This window comes from Rhamphochromis longiceps, linkage group LG17 (genome assembly GCF_057381845.1).
Source record: "Rhamphochromis longiceps isolate RC_006_pf linkage group LG17, R_longiceps_female_GT1.1, whole genome shotgun sequence".
Taxonomy (NCBI): domain Eukaryota; kingdom Metazoa; phylum Chordata; class Actinopteri; order Cichliformes; family Cichlidae; genus Rhamphochromis; species Rhamphochromis longiceps.
The window spans coordinates 26,569,971-26,591,426 of record NC_140573.1 but is presented as its reverse complement, the minus strand read 5'-3'; the positions used below and the strand labels follow the sequence as shown (position 1 = coordinate 26,591,426).

Sequence of the window (21,456 nt, the reverse complement as noted above, 5' to 3'; positions counted from 1 at the left end):
GTTTTCTGCTGCAGGTACATTCACTGACATATGGTTTTAAGTTACTTCTGTGTTCCCAGCTATATCACAGCAAACAATAGCCTAGAGGTGGTCAAAAAATATTAGCTACTACACCTTAGAGAGCCTCTCTTTGAAACTTCTTGACACCCCGCAAAAGGTTATGCAATATTTTAAAGTAATTTTGTCTTATTTGGTGTGCACAGTCTATAAGGATTACCCTGCTTGCTCGCTCACTCACTCTGTTTTATAATCTGTTGATGATGACGTTATGCTGCAGTTCCTGGGCTTCAGTTCTCGCGAGGTTACGGGAATCCAGACGCTCTCTCTCTCTCTCTCTCTCTCTCTCTCTCAGTTCCCCCTCCTCCCCAGCCCTCCCTTCCCACGCCCCACTGCGCTGTGGGATAGTGGCACTATAAAGTATATCCTCTCTCGGCGAAAGATAAGAAGCCCGAGACAGGAGGGGGATGAAGATGGCGGACGCCAAGCAGAAGCGGAATGAACAGTTAAAGCGATGGCTTGGCTCGGAAACGGACCAGGAGCCTCCTGTTTTGAAAAAGAAAAAGACGAAGGTGAAGTTCGATGATGGCGCCGTGTTTCTGGCCGCCTGTTCGAGCGGCGATACCGAGGAGGTGCTCCGAATGCTTGACCGGGGCGCTGACATCAACTACGCCAATGTAGACGGTCTCACCGCCCTCCACCAGGTTTGTGTTAGCTTGCCGTGTGGGTTTATGTCAGCAGCCGGTACCATTAGACATAAATATCGACTGGCTGCTAGCAAAAGCTTACCCTGGTACACCTGTCAAATGGAAGCCATTCTCATCCCGTTGTTTACCTACCTAGCATACTCGTCCTTCTCGACGCAGAGAAGGGATGAATCTGTTGGCTTCCTCCTGAGGCTGTTTAACTGGTAAACCGCGCTAACTATGCATACACTTGTCTGAGTATAAGTGGCAAGAAGCAGCAGAGTCAAACACCTAATTTACAGGGCTAATTCTACTTTATGCCTCCATAAACTAGCCTGAGTCTGTAGGTGCAGTCTAATTGCAGTACTGCTGCATTTTTCGATTTGAAACATTGGCTCGGTTTTATGTTGTAAATACAATCAAGCCAGACAAGTGTCTGTGTGGTCAATTTATTATTGTCGGATCCTATTTAGTGTGTTTGGAGCTTAATATAAATGGTGTTCGTGCAGAATGAACCCAGCAATAGATGGCTGCTACCTGGTTAGCAGTAAAAGTCGTTTTGTTGATAAACCCTCCTCCTTGACTGTGGCTACTCTCTGGAGAGGAAGCAGAAGCTACCTTGCTAACTAGCTTTAGATACAACGTCATTCAGATACAGGCTAATGTTACGATTGCGAAACAATGTTTGCTTGTCACTCTGACTTAAAAAATGCAGTCCCTCATTAATAGTGGGCATATTAGTTTAATTGCCAGGAAAGAATGAATGGTAACAGCGCAGTATTAGCCCAGCGGAGTGTCTGCTAACGTACTTTAGCATGCTAAGATAAATGTCGTTAGCTGTGTGGGGCTTTAGCTGAAGTTAATTCATTCATTAACTGACCTGAGAAACGGCGTCAGTGGTAAATTATGGGCCTCATAATTTTATGCTGTTTTGTGTATAGTTAATCGGAAACGCCTGTGTCGTTAGCGCTTTTGCTACACCGGGATGTTAACCGTGCCAAGCTAGTCATTTGCCCGCTAACTGGGGTAGCTACTTTCACTAGCATCTGTACTTCCACAGCCGATAAACTGAAAATGGCACCTCATCTTGATGGGTTTTAGGCTGTGTGAGGTAGTTTTAGTCCAAATGGGGTTTAAAGCCTGATTTAAAAGCTTTATAAACCACCATGGATCCAGTGATGGAAGTAGGTTGCTTGTTGGTGCAGTAAGCTTACTGAAAGTTGTGACCAGGTTAAGTCCAGTGAGGTGTGCAAAAGCTAGACTAGAATTAAAACGTAAATAACAAAGAACCTGGTCGTGTAATTTATGAATTTGTTTCTGTTGCTTCAGAGGTAGCTTTTACCATTAAAGAAGTACATTTATTTTAATATCGTTTTTCAGTTTGTGCTTATTGGATCAAGTGATTACGGGTATACTGTTAGCTTTTACAGTGACACTTTTATAAAGATATCTTGCTTATTTTGTACCAAGAACATTGTAGTTAAGTGTTTTACTTTTTGGTGGAAATAAGCAGGGTGAACGGTTTGGGGGATTTCCCCCTTCTGACTGCATGTTTCTGCCTCTGATAAATAATTTTTCATTCCCACTGGAAAATAAACTTTTATCCCCCCCTTCCAGGATTTTTGCAGTGTCTTGAAACAGTCAACAGTGCAAACATCAGTCCAATCAGAAACTGATCTCACTTTCAGTGCTTGTGAGGCTGCTGGGGTGAGATGATCAGGATCTGTTCCATTCCAGCTTTTCATTAAGCCAAACTGTAACGCTGGATATCTGGATCCAGAGAGTTGCAGAAAACATCAGAAATATTGTGTGCCAACCAGTTGGCTCTGTGTTGACATCAGAGTTCTCTCCAAAGGTGATTTGTGCAGCTTCTTCTTTCTTCTTGTTGAGTTGCGGCTCTGCACCAGGACTGTTCTCTGCAACATCCTGCAGTCGTTTGTCGCCTTTTGCGTGATGGCGCAACTGCTGTGATAGGCTGATGGAGAGGGGCAGAAGTATTTGGTTTAAAAAGATCAACCTTAACCTGACCTTCGTTCACAAGTTAGAACATGCTGTCGAACATATTACAGAGTCAGATAATTTCCACATGTTTATTAACACTCAAACTGGAAAGTCTGCTGCTGATCTCAGAAAATGAAGTCTCCTTCTTCCCTTTACAGAGACTTTATAGATTCAGGTAAAAGAGGGTGATGTGTTTTACATGATGAGCCACAGGGAAGCAGAAAAACTGTCATCAAAGCAGACCATTTCTCTTTGATTTGTAATGTACCATAGTGGAGTTTTTATTTATCCAATTTATTTTTTTTAATTGACAGCATTTGGTGCTGTTTACATTTTGGGTTATTTCATATTAAACATTGAAGCTAACATCCTCTGAAGAGGGAAACTGTGGTTGCCCCTCTATATTTTTTATTATTTTTTTATTTTTCTCTCCCTACGTATTGCATCCTGGAGTATTTTAATTTGAAGAAATAAAGGATAATGCTAGTGGAAATGAGCATTTGTTTATCTTGTTTGCACTAGCATGGATAGTGTTTACATGATGTAAGGATTTACAAAAATATTCACATTAAATGTTTTATACTTGCATAGATCTCCTGTGATGTCACTTCATTACTCATGTCCACATGTCTCGTCTTAGTAATTATGAGCACTGCTTTATGCACCACCTTGCTCCCATGGTGTGTTTGTTCTCCAAGACTTAGGCCACTGCACAGATTAAAAGTTTTAAAAGCAGGTTTTAAGGCATGGGTCATCAGCTTTATCTGTATGTGATTCATGCACGTTTTTGGGTTTTTGTTTTTTTGTTGTTGTTTTGTTTTTGTTTTTTTACATTAATTAATCCTGCTGGTAAATTGACCTTTCTTCAAGATCGTAGTCTGCTTTAATGAAATCTGGAATTAGCATGAACCCCTCAATACAAACTCATTGGGTGGAAATGTTGCCTTTTTTTGGGCTGATGTCCAGAGATGAACTTGAGTGAGGAAAGAATTTGAAGTGCGGCTCTCCAGACATAACCATCTCTGGAGACGAGGTGTGTGTGTGTGTGTGTGTGTGTGTGTGTGTGTGTGTGTGTGTGTGTGTGTGTGTTAAAGGCCATGTGATCTCTAGGTTTGGTGTTTTACCAAGGAGCTGAGGAGGGGTGATGGAGGGTTAAACTGCTGTTAAGTTTCTTAAAGATGAGCTGAACAGTCAGTCGCCTCTTTTGTCTTAATGTCTTTGTGTGGCTTTTCTTGTTACATTTTAGATGGACCAAAAGAAAAAAATCCCTCCAGATAATAGCTATCCTCGTGAATGAGTGACCTCTCTCTTTGTTATGAAATGTGCCATGTTGCTGCATGAGGACTTGATCACTGGTGACCGGTGCAGGTTTATAAATACCACCACAGCCAACACAAGTTCTCCTAACTGGGTTTCAGTAGATGATACTAAGTTTGGGTATGACTCAGTCTGTAGCTTTGCTTTGTAGTTCAGCTCTAGTATAATCTCACATTTAGGCAAGAGGTTGTCTCTGTGAGTCATGAACCTTGTGTTTCTTTAAAAATGACCTGTTGCTGATGAACCTGTAAACACGTCAATGTCTTTTTGCAGACTTCTTAAGGTGATGCTTGAGCAGTGATGATGATGATCAATGATGTCACTATGACTGTGTACAAGCAAGAGCATCAAGGTGAAAAGTCACACTGTTGCCAGGCTCAGTCCAAAGGACTTTGAAGTTCAGTTGCAACACAAACATAAGGACCAACGTCACATATTTTCTTCTCACAAACCTCAAATATGCACATTGTGCAAGATTTAAAAATATTTACGCAACTCTTATTGCGATTACCATGCCGGACAAAGCGATATACCACCTCATGCAGATGTAAACAAATGGAGACTTTGTTGCAACAGCTTGCTGGGGTGTTGGCAATGCTTTGCACTGCAAAACAAAACAAAAATAAGAAGCTTGACTGAATCTGAGAAAATGGTTGGTGAGACAAGACCAGCATGGGTTGTTGTTCTTCAGTGAGAACTCGGTAGTATTTCTAACTACTAGTGTTCTAGATAATATTAGCCTTAAGGGCTAGAGTGTCAGTGATACTTGCTGTGGGACTTGAAGTGTATAGGCATTAACTTCATTTGAGGTTCATTCATTCATTCACTCTTCCTGAAGACACAATTGTAAATGTAAATATCAGACATGTTTGATATTATTTGGGTAAATCTTCTGAGTCTTTGAGCCATTCCAGAGATTTAAGACTGGTTCTTCAATTTATCACATTGTCAATATTTTTGTCCTGTTTCACCTCAAGGACCTTGGTGGGTACTGATATTTGGCACTCCTCTAGTCTATTAGAGAAACATTAGTGTTTCGATAGCTGATTTGAATTTGTAACGTGATTTACTGAGACAGATTGGTTCACCCAAAACACAGACTGCACGGATGCAGGTTGAGGGTAGAGAGGGGATGTTCCAGTGAACTAGGAATCCCTTAGACAAGCTGAGATTCCAGATCACATTGGCTAAATTCGTCCCAGAGCTGTCGCATTCCAAGTCCTGTCGTTCTAGCCCGTGCATTCCTCACATGACGGCCGCTGGAAACCATAGCAAAGAGGGAGCAGAGAAGACATTCCTCAGCTGTCACCTAAACCCCTCCCCTTCAGTCATTCCCTCTCTGGCTTGACTTTCCCTATACAATGCCAAAGCCCAGCTGACTGGTGCTCACTGAGCTCCACTGAAGCAATTAGAGTGGAGGGGCTTGTTGCTTCACACAACAAAATCTACCCGCTGACCTACACCTGAACTTTTTCTTTAGCGCTCAGGATCTCTGACACCCCCCCCCCCCCCCCCCCCCCCCCCCCCCCAGACCAAGGTGACAGGATTCAGCTTAGCTTAACATGTCAGAGCTGGACATTACAATGCCCATGCTCTGTTGACATTACACACCCTCATTATTGCCCTAAAGTCTATGAACATTATCTTGCCTCGTCTCCATGACGACTCGAGGGTTGCTAGTCACTTGTGTTGGTGGATTTGCATGAACAGAGTGGGAGTTGCATAACAGACTGAACAGAGAGAGACTCTCTGGCGGTGCTTAGCAATTTGAAATACTCAGGCTCATGGATCTGTAATGGAACAGTTTCAGACTATGTAGTGGAAGATGATGATAATGTGAGGTGGCTGCGTTTCTTTTCATCCAGAGCAGCATCAGTCATTTTAACACATTACATAATTGCTGTGGATCTCACTGCAGTCCCAAACATGAGATTCTCAGCTGTGCCTGATGCTTGCAGTTGGCCACTGAGAGGAGGGCAAAAATGCCTTTGACACATTGCTGTCCTCCTGATAAGCACAGCATGTTATTCTGCTATAGAACCTAGGCCTTCTGTCTTTTTGGAAGAAGAAGGGACACCCCGTCATCTCATTTGGAGAGGTCTAGGATGGCTGCAATCTAAATACAGTGGGGCAAAAAAGTATTTAGTCAGCCACCGATTGTGCAAGTTCCCCCACCTAAAATGATGACAGAGGTCAGTAATTTGCACCAGAGGTACACTTCAACTGTGAGAGACAGAATGTGAAAAAAAAATCCATGAATCCACATGGTAGGATTTGTAAAGAATTTATTCGTAAATCAGGGTGGAAAATAAGTATTTGGTCAATAATAAAAATACAACTCAATACTTTGTAACATAACCTTTGTTGGCAATAACAGAGGTCAAACGTTTACTATAGGTCTCTACCAGGATTGCACACACAGTAGCTGGTATTTTGGCCCATTCCTCCATGCAGATCTTCTCGAGAGCAGTGATGTTTTGGGGCTGTCGCCGAGCAACACGGACTTTCAACTCCCGCCACAGATTTTCTATGGGGTTGAGGTCTGGAGACTGGCTAGGCCACTCCAGGACTTTCAAATGCTTCTTACGGAGCCAATCCTTTGTTGCCCGGGCGGTGTGTTTTGGATCATTGTCATGTTGGAAGACCCAGCCTCGTTTCATCTTCAAAGTTCTCACTGATGGAAGGAGGTTTTGGCTCAAAATCTCACGATACATGGCCCCATTCATTCTGTCCTTAACACGGATCAGTCGTCCTGTCCCCTTGGCAGAAAAACAGCCCCATAGCATGATGTTTCCACCCCCATGCTTCACAGTAGGTATGGTGTTCTTGGGATGCAACTCAGTATTCTTCTTCCTCCAAACACGACGAGTTGAGTTTATACCAAAAAGTTCTACTTTGGTTTCATCTGACCACATGACATTCTCCCAATCCTCTGCTGTATCATCCATGTGCTCTCTGGCAAACTTCAGACGGGCCTGGACATGCACTGGCTTCAGCAGCGGAACACGTCTGGCACTGCGGGATTTGATTCCCTGCCGTTGTAGTGTGTTACTGATGGTGACCTTTGTTACTTTGGTCCCAGCTCTCTGCAGGTCATTCACCAGGTCCCCCCGTGTGGTTCTGGGATCTTTGCTCACCGTTCTCATGATCATTTTGACCCCACGGGATGAGATCTTGCGTGGAGCCCCAGATCGAGGGAGATTATCAGTGGTCTTGTATGTCTTCCATTTTCTGATGATTGCTCCCACAGTTGATTTTTTCACACCAAGCTGCTTGCCTATTGTAGATTCACTCTTCCCAGTCTGGTGCAGGTCTACAATACTTTTCCTGGTGTCCTTCGAAAGCTCTTTGGTCTTGGCCATGGCGGAGTTTGGAGTCTGACTGTTTGAGGCTGTGGACAGGTGTCTTTTATACGGATGATGAGTTCAAACAGGTGCCATTCATACAGGTAACGAGTGGGGTACAGAAAAGCTTCTTACAGAAGACGTTACAGGTCTGTGAGAGCCAGAGATTTTCCTTGTTTGAGGTGACCAAATACTTATTTTCCACCCTGATTTACGAATAAATTCTTTACAAATCCTACCATGTGAATTCATGGATTTTTTTTTTTTTTTTTTTTTTTTTTTTTTTTTTTTTTTTTCACATTCTGTCTCTCACAGTTGAAGTGTACCTCTGGTGCAAATTACTGACCTCTGTCATCATTTTAGGTGGGGGAACTTGCACAATCAGTGGCTGACTAAATACTTTTTTGCCCCACTGTATCTGGTCCCACATTTGACTTGTTTTTCTGTAGACTGTTTTCGATTCAAATTTATTTTAAAATGTGCTGATTTGGCTCTGATGCCGTCCCCATTCTGTGGTCTCATGTCCTACCTGCATAACTTTGCACATCACAACTGAAAGCTTATCTGCATCAAGCACAGAGCAACACATTCAGTCTCAAGCACCTATCGTGAGCTAGTGGAGCTATGCTGCTATTGATAAAGGTGCAATAAACATCATCTCTTGTTGAACTTCCATATCTAAGACAGTAGCTTCATTTCTGACAAGCATGCATAGTTTACCTGTTAGACAAAAATGCCCAAATAATGCACTTTTTAAAGTGAAATCTATATTGATTATTAGTCTACTTAATTCCCGATTGTGTATCAGGCCTGTAGAAACCTTAAATGTCGATTTCTGCATTAAAGATCTTCCCTTTTCTGGTAGTCCACACGATAAAGGTCCAGGCTAGTGACTTACTAAGAGGCTCCTAATCCTCAAATACGCCCAGCTAGATGATCTGCCTGCATAATAACCTCTAGATCTGATGGCTGTTAGATAAAGACTATCTAGGATTACATATTTTGGTGATAAGCTGGAATGCACAGTGCTGTGAGTACTTCAACATATTGTGAGGTTTTGGAGGGGCTTTATAGCATGTTGTCTAAAAGCGTTAGAAAAATAAGCACAGATGACAAAGCAAAACCTTTGCATGTAATTTTAAGTAGAAGTGTGTTAAGATTTGGTACAGTATGTGAAGCGATTTTAAATGCATTGACATATACCTGACCATCAAAAGCAACACAATTGGGGTCCCTTTGAGTGCTAGGGATATCGTTTGCTGTTAGGTAGCTTTAGTGTATTATTATTATTATTATTATTATTATTATTATTATTATTATTATTATTATTATTATTATTTCTTGACTGGTTAAAAACTTAGCCTTCAGTGTGATTTGAATATTAAAGACAACAATCAAAATTACTTTAAAGTCCAACTGTTTGATATTTAATTCATTAATTTGTTGTGTACGACAGATGGCCTTGGGATATACAGGAAGCAGGATCTTGTGAGTGCAAACTTTGCGTGTAACACGTAACAATACATGGCACAAAGGGACTTTGATGTGTATAGGGGATGCTTGTTTGCTTAAACTCATTCACAAAACTAGTTCTAGCTAAAGAGTTACTGGGGGAATGAGAATATCATAAATAAACCCCATTCTAGAATGTTAGCTTAATTTAAACGTGTGTGTGTGTGTGTGTGTGTGTGCGCACGCCACAGTATTTAGGCTGAAACAGGTTCTTCCTACCCAGCAGTTGCAGCCCATTTTACAAGTCTGCTTTCAGGTCACTTTTCTTGTAAAAGGTTGCACAGGGCTTTGACGTTCTTTGTTATGGTTTCAGGGCAGACTTACAGGAGCTGCATAATCACTCATGCATTTCTAACATAATGCTGAATACATTAATTTAATAATTCATGGACATGAATGTAGACAGTCTAGTGTTTTTTTTTTTTTTTTTTTTTTTTTTTATTGTTCTTTGTTCAGCCCAAACAGTCTTCAGACTGTCGTTTTTGAATGTTTGACTGTGTCTTGTTGTTCCTAATCTTCATTCCTAATTGCTGCTCACTATAAGAGTTATATTTGTGTATAATTTCTAATTATACATTGCTGTTTAATATTTCAGAACATGGTCTAAAATCAAACAAGGAAACTGTACAGACCACATGAAAGACTGTATATTCTTATTTAGCCTCTGATTGCCATTTTTCGTAAATTTGATAAATGATTGTCTTCTCTGACAGCATTGCAGTCTTAGAAAGCCGACGAAATATAATTTCCTCATGAAGTTATTAACTACGTGAAGCAAAACGGGGACCGTGAGAGTAAACTGTAGCCACCCTTTGAGTCAAAGAGCTGACAAGAATTAGTGTGGTGCCTGACTACAATGAAAGGTGTTGAACTTGACACAGCAGGAACCAGCGCTTCATAACACTGTATGTTCGCGCGTGAGATAAATCTAAATTTAACCTTTGACATAGAACTGCAAGTATAAAGCTGAATTCCAGTCTGGAATGAATCACTGCAGCACCATTGTAACGAGAGCCTACTTGATTACTGAGTGTATATTGGAGTCCCGCAACATATTTTACTTGCGTATAATTGGCAGGTCTCTCCTTGTCAAGCTGGCCCTCCTTGCTGTTTCATTCAGCTTTTTTACCAACCCCATAATCATCAGCAGGAAGTCCCTGTGGTGTTTGCGCGCCAACACTTTGCAACACACCAGGTCATCTGCTGATTGTGACATGTCTATGATACTTTCATGTACACTGTATTGAGATAACATGTCTGGCTTAAAACTAAATGCCATGAATTGACATGAAAAGCATTTGTAGTTAGTAAATATATCAGGTCAGTGTATATGTTTAATTGTAATTGGTCATGTAGGGTTGCTCGAGTATGGCAAAAACTTTTGTCAATCTTTATACATTTGTTAAACTTGACTTGTCTTTTTGCAGGGGATAAATAAGGGGGTAATGGAGGGAGGCAGGGGGGTTGTCAAGTAGGGAGTTGGGCCTAGACTAGCTGGTGCTTTTTACCATAAAGCTCACTTGCAAAGACAACCGGCGACTCTAGGAGATGAAAAGCAGCTGCCAGCAACTGTTAATGATCCTTCCACAGGTTCATGTATGGAAAGCTTTTATGACTTTTATTTCCACATGGATTTTCTTGACCACGGATGGATTGATCTTCTTGACGATCTTTCCATTTGGACTTTCAGTACAGTGGCGAAGCATCTCGTTGTAAAGAGAAGAGGTGTGCTTTCTTTAAAACACAAGACAAAATGAGAGCTTTGTAGCAAAAATGAAGGCTAAAAAGTAAGTTTTATCCTGGTTATCTTGTTTTCATGATCGTTAAAGACCAACATTGTAACCTAAATGAAAATCTAATAAGGCATTACCTCACTGAGTTTGCATGAAACTGTTTGCCCTTTATAAGAACTGTAGGGCAGATGATTTATTTATTTATTTATTTGTATGCGTGTGCGGCTCTGACACTGCTGGGATGAGATGCCAGAGACCTCCCCGCCATAGGACCTGAAACAGAGAGACTTTGCTGAAGTAGTTTCGTTGAGCATCGCTGCAGGTTGCAACTGGTTCACCTGGGGTCGTAACTCAGCTGGATCGAATTCCTCAGCAGAGTAAACCTGCTGCCATGTTTGAGGATTGCTGCTTCGACCTTGCCCAAAAGTGCATTTCGTGTCAAACAAAATGTCTTATGTCACACATAAGTTTTTAGCCAGTTGTAATTATTGCATTGCTGAAAGCTGGCAGCACTGCTTTATAACAATGTAGGAAAATGAGACACTGATCTCAAACCAGAGGCTGCTATTTTTACCCATTTGCTTTTTCTAAGTGTTTTGATGAGGTCAGTGTTGCACTTTCTTTGATGGTTATTTAGCACCCTTAAAATTAGACCACATCTCCTTCACTGTATCATGAAAACATTTGAGAGGTTGATGATAAATAAAATGCAAGCTCGACTGCAGAACTGGTAAAGGATTTCGTCAGGTGCTTTAACAGATTAATGACCGCCACTTGCTTTTCTGTCTGCCCCCACTTTTTCAAACTGTGTATAGTATTTAGCTGCTGTGAAATGTTTTTGAGATGACTTCAGCTTGTGGTGTTTTTTTTTTTTTTTTTGTTTGTTTGTTTGTTTGTTTGTTTTTTTTTTTTTTTTTTTTTTTTTTTTTTTTTGTTCCCACCCTGTGGCATATAGTGCTCGTTTTCTACTTAAGCCAGGTGGTCTTGGAGTGATCCCGCTGTTGTTTGCTTGGCGGCAGGCACACGTCTCATGCTGAGTGTTTTTTATGAGCTGTTGTTGAAGTGAAAACACCTGGACTCAGACACTATGAATTCCTCATTGTCTTACAGAACAGCGAGTACAATTAAGGCAGAGGCTGCATGTCCATTTGTTGTCTGTAAGGGTGAGGTTACATTCTTTCCATTTAGTCTCAAAATGGCTGCATCTTCAGCTAACAAAGGGAAAGCGGCCATTGGCCCATTAGACATCACCTGACTTTGACATGTCACCCTTGTTCTTTTATTTGGCACAATTATTACTCATTGTTGTTTTCAGGTATTACATAAAAACCTATTTCATGCCCACTAAATAGTCAAAGTTGCTGCCTTCACTTGTCTGCACCAGAAATGCTACTAGTTGTAATTGATTCATATTTTATTGATGTATGACAGCAGCTGTTTAGCATCGAGAAAGCAGCAACCTCCCTGTTTTCTGATTGGAAGGTGTAAACAAACATGTTGGGAAGTAAGACAGGTTATAGTCGAACTAATAGGCGTGCTTTTGCCTTAGTTGTAAAGAGTTGCGTGTCTGCTGTGTCAGCTGGCATATAACCACTCCATTGGAGAAATGACTACATCCTGCACCCACGCTCATCATGTAACTTCAGTGCTATATGTGCGTTAGTTCACCTGCATTAAATATACAATATGATTATTGATGAATGTGTTTTAATGGATTCAAAAATTGACAACACACACAAAGTTGAACTGACAGTCTTAAATGTAACTCCATTAAGACTCCAACTCCATTGGGCTAAATTTTGGATGCTTTTTAATAAGACGGCTATTCTCAAACTTAAGAATCTGCGGACGGGCTCAAGAGCTCCTTTAATCATAACACTGATCACAAAACTTTTTTTTTTTCTCTTTTGCGTTTTCACTCATCTTAAACTCTGGAACTCACTGGACCTTAGAAATAGGTTATCAGAAATTAAACTTGGAGAATATATCGATTAAGTGTAACTGTACTCCTTTTTACTTGGGTGGCATTGATTTTTCTTGTTAATGCTGATCCATGTGGCCATGAGATTGACTGAACCTGCTGTTTGCTGTGTTCTTGTGAATCAGCCCATGCAGGCCATATTTTCCCTGCAGCTAAATGTCAGTGACAGTAAATGGGCCTGGACCTTGAGAGTCTAAGTGCTTTGGCTAGTAATTTAAGTGATTCAAGATACGAGTATAGCCCCTGTGTATGCTCAGAGCTCATGCTTTGTTTTGGCATATTTCTTTCGTGTTCTTGTTTTGTCCCCCTGAAAACAAGAATTAATAGTGTGCCTGGTAAAGAAAAATGAATTGACTTTTACTGATGCAAAATACTAAATGTTGGTAAACGTGTAGCAGGATGAAATGTAATCTCTCCCTTTTGTTTTAAACTCCTTTTATTAAAGTATTTGTTTAAAATCAATTTCAGTTGATGGTGATGCAAGTGAGGGTGATGCAAGTGAGGGTGATACGTTGAAGTCACAAAAGTCATGCTAGCTTAACAAAAAGCCTGATTATAAAATAAGATTAGGTAAAACTTAATTAGTGCCTTCGAACTCAATTTTATTTCCTTGTTTTATGGAGCATAAATGTGAGGTCACTAAGTCCAATCAAGCTGCGATGTTAATAGACTGTAAAATTAATAATTAATGACCCAAAACCACTCAAGCTGCTGTATAGGGAACCAACAATTTATTACATTTTGGCACTACGAGCCAATAATTTCATGATCCTCTGTATAAAGATCCTGGGTCTTTTTAAGAGATCATATTCATTTGAAAAAATGTATTGCCTTTTATTTTGATGGTAAAGACCTAAGCAGTTATTTTAAATGCTCACATGTTGCGTGATGAATGTTTTCTGTTTTTAGTGAACGTGTGTAGTGTTGTCACACGTTTATCAGCTGCATGGGATGCATGTTTTTAAGAAAACTTCTCACTAACTATTAATCATTAATATGGCGACATTTAAATTAAAATTAGCATTCCTGTCCTGTTGATCTTTTTGTGTTTGAAAGAGAGTAAAAATGGATGCATCCGTTCTCTTAGAGGTGGTGATGGTCAGAGGGATCTGGGTGTTGGAGATTTCAGGCCAGAGAGGAACAGGAAGTGGCTGTTTATTTTTCTCATTTCCTCTTTGAGGCTCCGCTAGTGAGCTTGCTCCTTCCACTCCCTGTGCTTTTATCACTGACACCAGCCCATAACAGACATATGTGCGAACATGTACACTGCTACATGCACCATCGTGGTTCACAATTTCCCTTACAACAGGTTCTCAAATGGTTTCCTAGATGACTGAGGGCTTTGTTGGATCTGTGTATCAGTTTGTAATTTGGGACTCACTTGAGCAGAGATTATATAAGGAGAATGCACTGAAAGAATCTTCAGTAGAAATCAATGTCTTAGTAGAGCCAACAGGGAAACACATTAGCCCCTGTTGCACTGTGCATGTGCATAGTAGAGCTGGGCGATATGAGATTTTTTCATATCACGATATGTTTTTTTCATTTCAGGCGATAACGATATCTATCACGATATAAGCCAAATAACTATATTTGTAAGATTTAAATGTGCCGTTGCTCACAAGTAAAATGTAAAATAATCAGCAGCTTGTTTTTATTTAAATATTTATTTCCCATAATAAGTTCAACAGGGTAGATGTACTTAAGGAACATGAGACTTTTTCAGATAAATAAAGGCAAATATTGCAAACTACACAAGGCAGCCACTAAAGCGTTTAAGTTTCAAAATAGAACAAACAAAACAGACTAAATTGTCAATTCCACTTAGAAACAAAATATTAATTCTAAAAACAAATCTTAGTTTGTTTTACAGAAGAACAGACAAAACTGACTAACTTTTGTCAATATCAAATAAACTGAGAACTAAAAGGAAATTCTCAATCTCTCCTTGTTGTATAGCTTAGCTTTTCAAACACTTTTAACAGTTACTTTAGTCTGACAAAAGCCGAATGACGAATTAGCGCTTCCAGTCAGAGACTGAGGCTACGTCCACGGGTACACGGGTATTTTTGAAAACGGAGATTTTCCGTTTTCGTTTTAAAAAATAATCCCGTCCACACACAAAGGCAGAAATGAAGGAAAACGCTGCTATGAACATGCCAAAGCAGCAGGTGGAGCTAGATTCCTAACCGTGCAGAAATGTTGGCCAATCAGAAGTCTAGAAGCCTCGGTGGGAAAAAGTAAACAAAGCTGGGGCATAGAAGCAGAACAGAGTCGTATGTGTGGAGGGACAGTAACTGTGTGTATATGTAAGCATTTAAACACTGCAGAGAGTAGAATTAACAGTAACAGTATTGTAGAAATTCATTTCACCGAAACAATAACGTGGCGCACAGTGTGACGCATGCACCAGTTTATTGTATTTCCAGACTTGCTTTCGGCACAATTTACAGTGCACGCTACTCTGTTTTTGTCAGACTTGAAATAGCCGAAATACCTTCACACTACGGAACTTCTATGGCTCTTCCGTTTGACAATCTCTCCGGCATTGCAACCATCATCTGTTTTCTCTTCGGTCACGCTCGGTTGATTTTTCTAGTCGGCACACTCATTTCCTCCATTACGCGCTGGCTCCATTACCCGCTGGCTGCTTCCCAAACAAACACACGGCTTGGCACTTGTGCTGTACGTAACAAGTCACGCGACGTGACGCTGCGGCTGTGATTGGTTCGGCTCTGCGCTACTTAATTTGGATTGGCTGACCTTTTTTTTTTTTTTTTTTTTTTTTTTTTTTTAAGAGGACAAGAGCGGCGAGGTCTATCGCGATAGCTTAATTTCTCTATCGAGTAAAAGTTATATCGCGATACATATCGTTATCGTTCTATCGCCCAGCTCTAGTGCATAGTAGAGGTTTCCTGGAGTTTCAGCTTTGCAGTGGTGGATGTTTCTCTCTATTCATTGTCATAAAAAGATATTTGGATTTTTTTTTTAATTTTATTTCCTGGCTTGTATCCATAATGTGACTAGCATGACTTTTGCTCAGTGCTCCTGTGGGACAAGCAGAAATGCTGTTTGATCCCTGTAAGACCTTTTTTGTAAGGGTGCTTGCCAAAACCTTTCAAGCAGTTTTTAAATCAGATTTCATTGGAGAGACTATACGTGTACTTATTATGCGAGTTATCATTGAATTACTGATTCATTTTAAAATGGCCTTCAAAATAACTGCCTGGATCTCTTTTCAAGGTGGTTACTGGGGTGCAAGAGTTGCTTCTAGAAGGGCTTTGCCCCTTTATGAAATTTTTCTTGTGTACCTCAGTTCACCTTTTTTGTATCTTCAATAATCAAAAATGAAACTACCCACATAATATTTAGCTCATTTTGAGCCACTCCACTATAAATTTAGCCTTGCTATGTGGGATTGTGTAGTAGCTATTTTCTTTTTATTGCTACTCTGGTGATCCATATTTATACAAGTAGATTAGATGCATACCAGGCAGATGTACCCTTTCCATTTAACCTCTTAGGTTTGGAGCTTGGTGGTGTGAAGGATGACAAAGGACTGTTACATGGAAGGATGGTAATGTGGTTCAGTGCCTCTTCAGTCAACTGAGCAGTCTGTAGAGAAGCATCTACATAAAGGCTCTATTATATGGAAATATCAACAGAGGTCGCATCTCTCCATGGCTATCTGACCTCTACCTCTCCTCTCCCGTTGCCCGCTCTCGCCTTTAGACCCCTGACATGGAAACAAACTTGGCTCTCAAGTGAGGCTATTGTTGAAGCTTCTGAGCAAAAGCCCAGGCGATGCATACAGTTAGAATCTTGCAGGCATTTTTCCCCCTCTTCCACAATCCTGGTCTCTTTCCATGGGAATCCTGGGGCCATATATGGTTGTCCTCAGTAGCAGCAGCAGTTAGAGCACTGAAGGTGTGTGTGTGTGTGTGTGTGCATGTGTAGTTACAGCTCCCGACAGAGCTCATGTAGTGTAGGGACCCAGCTGGTCGCCCTGCGGTGCTTCATCCCTCCCCTTTGAACTCTCTGGCCTCCTGAACCCTGCCAATAGCACAGGAGCTGAAAGCTCTTTGTCTCAGACGTAAATACACACTGACATAAACACACACTTTCACATGTATACCGCTGTATTAAATAAAATGTCCTACTCCAATTTTCCCTAAAAATGCATATAATCTTTCTTTGCTCTCCGGTATATTTAATTTTTAATATTCATCCCAACTCTTTGTCTGGGTTGATGCATGTTACTCTCTCACTCTCTCTTTCTCTCACACATGCAAATGCAGACACATGGGGCTCTCATACTTACATGCAGGCGGTAAGAAGGAATTCCTTTTGTGGAAGTGGATGTGTGCCTCTGAGCCGGTGACGTAGCCCATGAGGAGTGGCCAGAGTGCTGATGCCTGAACCCTCAAGGCTAGGAGTATTACTTATCTGGGAATTTCTCCACTGGTATGTTAGTCCAGGGCCTTGCTGCGTACTGGCTAGGTGGTAGCAGAGAGAAGTTGTGCTGTTCAAGGGGGAGGGAGACGAGTAAAGGAAGGAAGGCCAGCTTTGAGCTCCAGCTGAAGCCACTTTACTGTACATAGTGTTGCTTTATATAGGAGAAAGCTGATCTTTCCCTAATCAAGAAAGGAATTATATATTATTAAGCTTTTATTTTTTCCATGACTAACACAAATTTTTGAAAGCTATCAGGGCTCTTTCTCACCTGATTCATTTTATTTTGTATTTTTGTTTTTTAAAGCGTGTAGTGAGTGACTGAAGCCTTTTGTGGACTAAACCTTTTACACAGTTACCCAACCATCAGCGTAATAATCTTCTGTTTTACTGCTGTTGCAGTTCTTATTAACAGGGAAAAAGCAAATAGGGAAAAGTCCCTATGAAAACTGGCTGCAAGGTGTGTGACTTATCCTGAGCAATCTGGACATTGTTCCTAAACAGATATGCCACTGTTGCGTTGTGAAACACAATGCCATCGGCAAATAAAGGAATAGTTCTCCCTTATATGCATTGGCTAGATCAGTGTTTGATTATAGTAAAATGATCCCTTCATGGGTCATATGTATTCATATTAAATTACAAATTATGCTCATGGCAACATTATTTCATATGTTAACTGAGTGTGGATATCAGGTAATAGAGGCCTTACATTATGTCCTTAAGTGCTAATTACATGATAATACTCCTATAACAAGCAACCAAACAGCTAAGCAGTAATGTACAGTCATGCCAAGTGAATGTTATTGTTTGCATATTAACATCTACTGCCAATGTGTTTAATTATCACCCTGTAACTCATCTATAAAGATGTGGCAGGACTATATAGTCAGTAGTACAAGTGAATCAGATGTGCTGCAAGAAAACTTGCAGTATTTGGGACTTGCATTCTGTGCATTGCATGCAGCAGTCCATAAGCACTGTGAGATTAGGTGATACCAACATATGTTAAATGGCTGATGACATTTTTGTATTACTTCTACACATTTCAAATGCTGGCTAATGTTGCATCAACTGTGGAGCAGTTTTAGTGTTTTATACAGGGATGCTTTTCTTTTAATGGGTTAATTTTGTATTTGTCATACTGTGTTGTTATTTTAAGCATGACAGATATTCAAAAAGTGTTTAACTATGATTTTCAATCATTTGTTTGCAAAAAGGAATTTTGGTATCTGTTCCACCAGATATTTATGCTGTACTTGGCTGTGGGGTTGTGTGTGTGTGTGTGTGTGTGTGTGTGTGTGTGTGTGTGTTTTTTTTTTTTTTTTTTTTTTTAACCTGCCTTTAAAAGCTACCAACTGAACACACAAATCAGTACCTGGGAGAGAGTATTTGGGTAAGTGGTTGTTCACATTTGAAAACCCGTGTATTTCCAGATATCTCTAAGTCTTTGAGGTCTGTTAGTGTGGAAGTGGACAATTACAATAAAATCAAAGCATGTAATGTTGAAGCATATGTGTTTATGTCACATTATTCATTGCACTTGCCGCACTAATAGACCACTTTCTGTGAAAAACTATCAAAAGTTAAAGGAGAAATTGATAAAAATGTTTCCTAACCATTTATAACTTATGATTTAAAAATGCACAGTGGGGTGTTTGTTTGTTTGTAAGTATATATGCCAGTTTGCTCAAGTTGAAATGATACTCTATAGGTATTATGGTTATTTGAATTCTTCAAGTTCTCCTGTTGTAGACGTCATCTGTCTTACCACTTGATGGCTTTTCTTAACACACAGACACATCACTGTCAGTCAGAGGTCCTACCGTGGGTGTGCACCATTGACACTGTCATTCAGTATAGAATAACTGCCAACATAATAGCCTGGTAGTCTGTGCCAGTGACTTCCCTGGCACTCCAAGCAGTAAATTGTGCAGAAGGCACAACAGCAGCTTTCTGCAGGGTGCTCGAGTCGCTCATCTGAGGGTGCTACTAAAGGAAGTCAAGAAGGGGAGGGGTCTTGAAGTGTCCCCTTGATGTGGAGTGCTGCTAAATTGAGCTTGGAGCTCTCTGTAAGATGTCCCACTGGATAATGGACCTACCCTTTTTATAGATGAGCAGTGGCTATACCCTGTACCCTTTCACTGTATCAGGCCGTATACTGTTCCTTATAAAGTGTCACTATGACACTTGTCAGATGGTGAGTTTAATTAAAAATGTAAATGTGTGATCTATGAAAGGAAATGAGTTTAGGTTTGCAATTAATAAAAAATGACAGTGGACACATTTGAAATAAACCATAAGAGTACAAAAGGTTTAATCTGCACAGGTTCCTCCACTGTATTGCAAAGCAGGCAGGCCAGAGGACCTCTGACTCCACGTTGGCCAGGAATTGTAATTTAGATACTTACACAACAAAAACCAAGGTGTGTGTGTTTTTCTTTTTTCTTTTCTTTTTTTAAATAAATCTTAGTAGCCTTTCTCTTCATGCTGATAATAAGAAATTAAGTCCTGCCGCTTTCTTGCTTTTCCTGTGCGCAGATGTGCATAGCCCTGCATTTCTGTCTGAGTCACTGTATTGTTAGCAATTAGCGTTACAGCAGAACATCAGATTGTACTGAAGTACTCCTGCCAAGCCAGGTCTAACAACGCTTATAGTGAAAACTAGTCAGTTTCACAGAAACTCCTGAAAAAGAGAAACCAAGGACCAACTTTAATATCCATGCACAACACAATAGGGTTCTGGGTGAATGACTTCATATCACCACACCAAGTCTTTCGAGCACGATTATTGGCAGTAGGACCTGCACATATGCGTTGTTCATCCCAGAGTGTTGGGAGTCCTTTGTTACATAGTTAAAAATCAAGTTAAGCACAACAAATGCGTAATGAATAGCTTAAGCAAGAACATGTATCTCAAAATTGAATACAGTATGTCTTTAAATAGTTGAGGTAAAAAAAATAAAAAATAAAAAAATAAATTAAAATAACTATAAGTAAAAAATATAAATTGTTGTAATATACAACAAATTTGAACGTGTTAAAAGAAGTACTAAATGTCGTTAAAAACAAAGGCATAATTGCACAACAAGCTTTTCTTGACCATAAAAGGTCCTGAGAGTTGCTTCAATAACAGTTAAGTCCTGCCTGCAAGAGGTTAAAAAAGAAGAAGGATGGCACCACAGATGCTCCTTTCAGCGTTAGTTTTTTGAGGTCTCTCTCAGCGGTTTGCTGCAAGTGCTGCCTTGAAGGGTTATCCAACTAACCCCCGCGTGCTTTAAAATGAAGTCTTTTCTCTATTTATTTATGTTTCTTACAAAAGCCCGGCAAGGCCTGAACCCACGTTCTCTCTTTGGCTTTTTTGTCATGGCAACACACCGGCCTCCTTTCTTCAATACACGTCATGGGTGCATTTTTGGCTTTTCCCATCTTGTATGCAGCACTTGTACAGAGTATGGTTTGATTCCTCCATATTATCTCAGGATTAGGCTGACACATGCAGTATTGTTGTCTCTGTCCTGATCTGCTCCATATTTATCTCTGCTGGCTCGGAATGGTTTGGTAATTTAATCTCACAACTGTACTTTTAAAAAGCCCTCCATGGTGTGGTAATTTATAAATATGGAAAGGAGAGACATGCACATTGGCAGCTACTCTTTTTTTTGAAAGTTTGTCTTAAAAAAAGCAAGTCAACAATGAAAGCAATGCTTGTATTGAGCATTTTTGATGACTCTGTTTAAGATGATAAAACCTGATGACATGTTCATGAGCTGTATCAATATCTTACTGTGGTTGAGTAAGGAGATGGGTTTAATTTTGCTGTTGCACAAACTGCCACTTGAAGTGGCAAATGCAGGCATATAACACAGGCATCTTGTGATTTAGAGCAAATTAGATGTCAAGCCGTCTGTTATGACTGATGGGTTAAAATAGGTTTGCACTGGCCTTAAAAACCATTATAGCACTGTGCATTTCAACAATATGTACATGTGCCGGTGTATAAATTACTATGAATAGCTTTATTTACTGTAGTATAATTGGAATGTTTCTGTCAAATGGTGAGAAATCACAGAAAAATTGATAGGGTTTTTAAAAAAAAAATTGTATAGCACACTCTTTGCCTTTGCAGTATGTGGAAAAGATGCATACTGCAAAGGCAGGTCTATTCTCAGCCAGGAAAAACCCCTGGTCACCACCACAGAAATATGAAAGGAGCATAGATGATTGTCAAACTCGTTCGTTGTTTCTGATTATTTTAAAATTGCAGCAGGGTTTTCTTGGAGAACTGCACTCTCTTCGACATTTCACTGAGAGTTCTTGCTGAGCCACATCCCACAAAACCTAATGGATTAACAGAGCTGTTTTCAGAAGCTAGCCACATAATGTACATTAACGACCAGTCAAATGGAGCATCCTGCATCCATTGATTAGTT

General features: G+C 40.2%; 1 protein-coding gene across 13 annotated transcripts in view; it reads left to right on the top strand.

Moving 5' to 3' along the window:
- Positions 1–371: 371 nt before the first annotated feature.
- ppp1r12a (protein phosphatase 1, regulatory subunit 12A) overlaps positions 372–21,456 on the top strand; it is a 62,037-nt gene continuing 40,952 nt past the window's right edge. For all 13 annotated transcript variants that reach the window (XM_085385880.1, XM_085385879.1, XM_085385877.1 and 10 more), the window contains exon 1: positions 372–701. In XM_085385880.1, the coding sequence (XP_085242006.1) occupies positions 465–701 (237 nt within the window). In that variant the 5' untranslated portion in view covers positions 372–464. The remainder of the gene's footprint in view (positions 702–21,456) is intronic.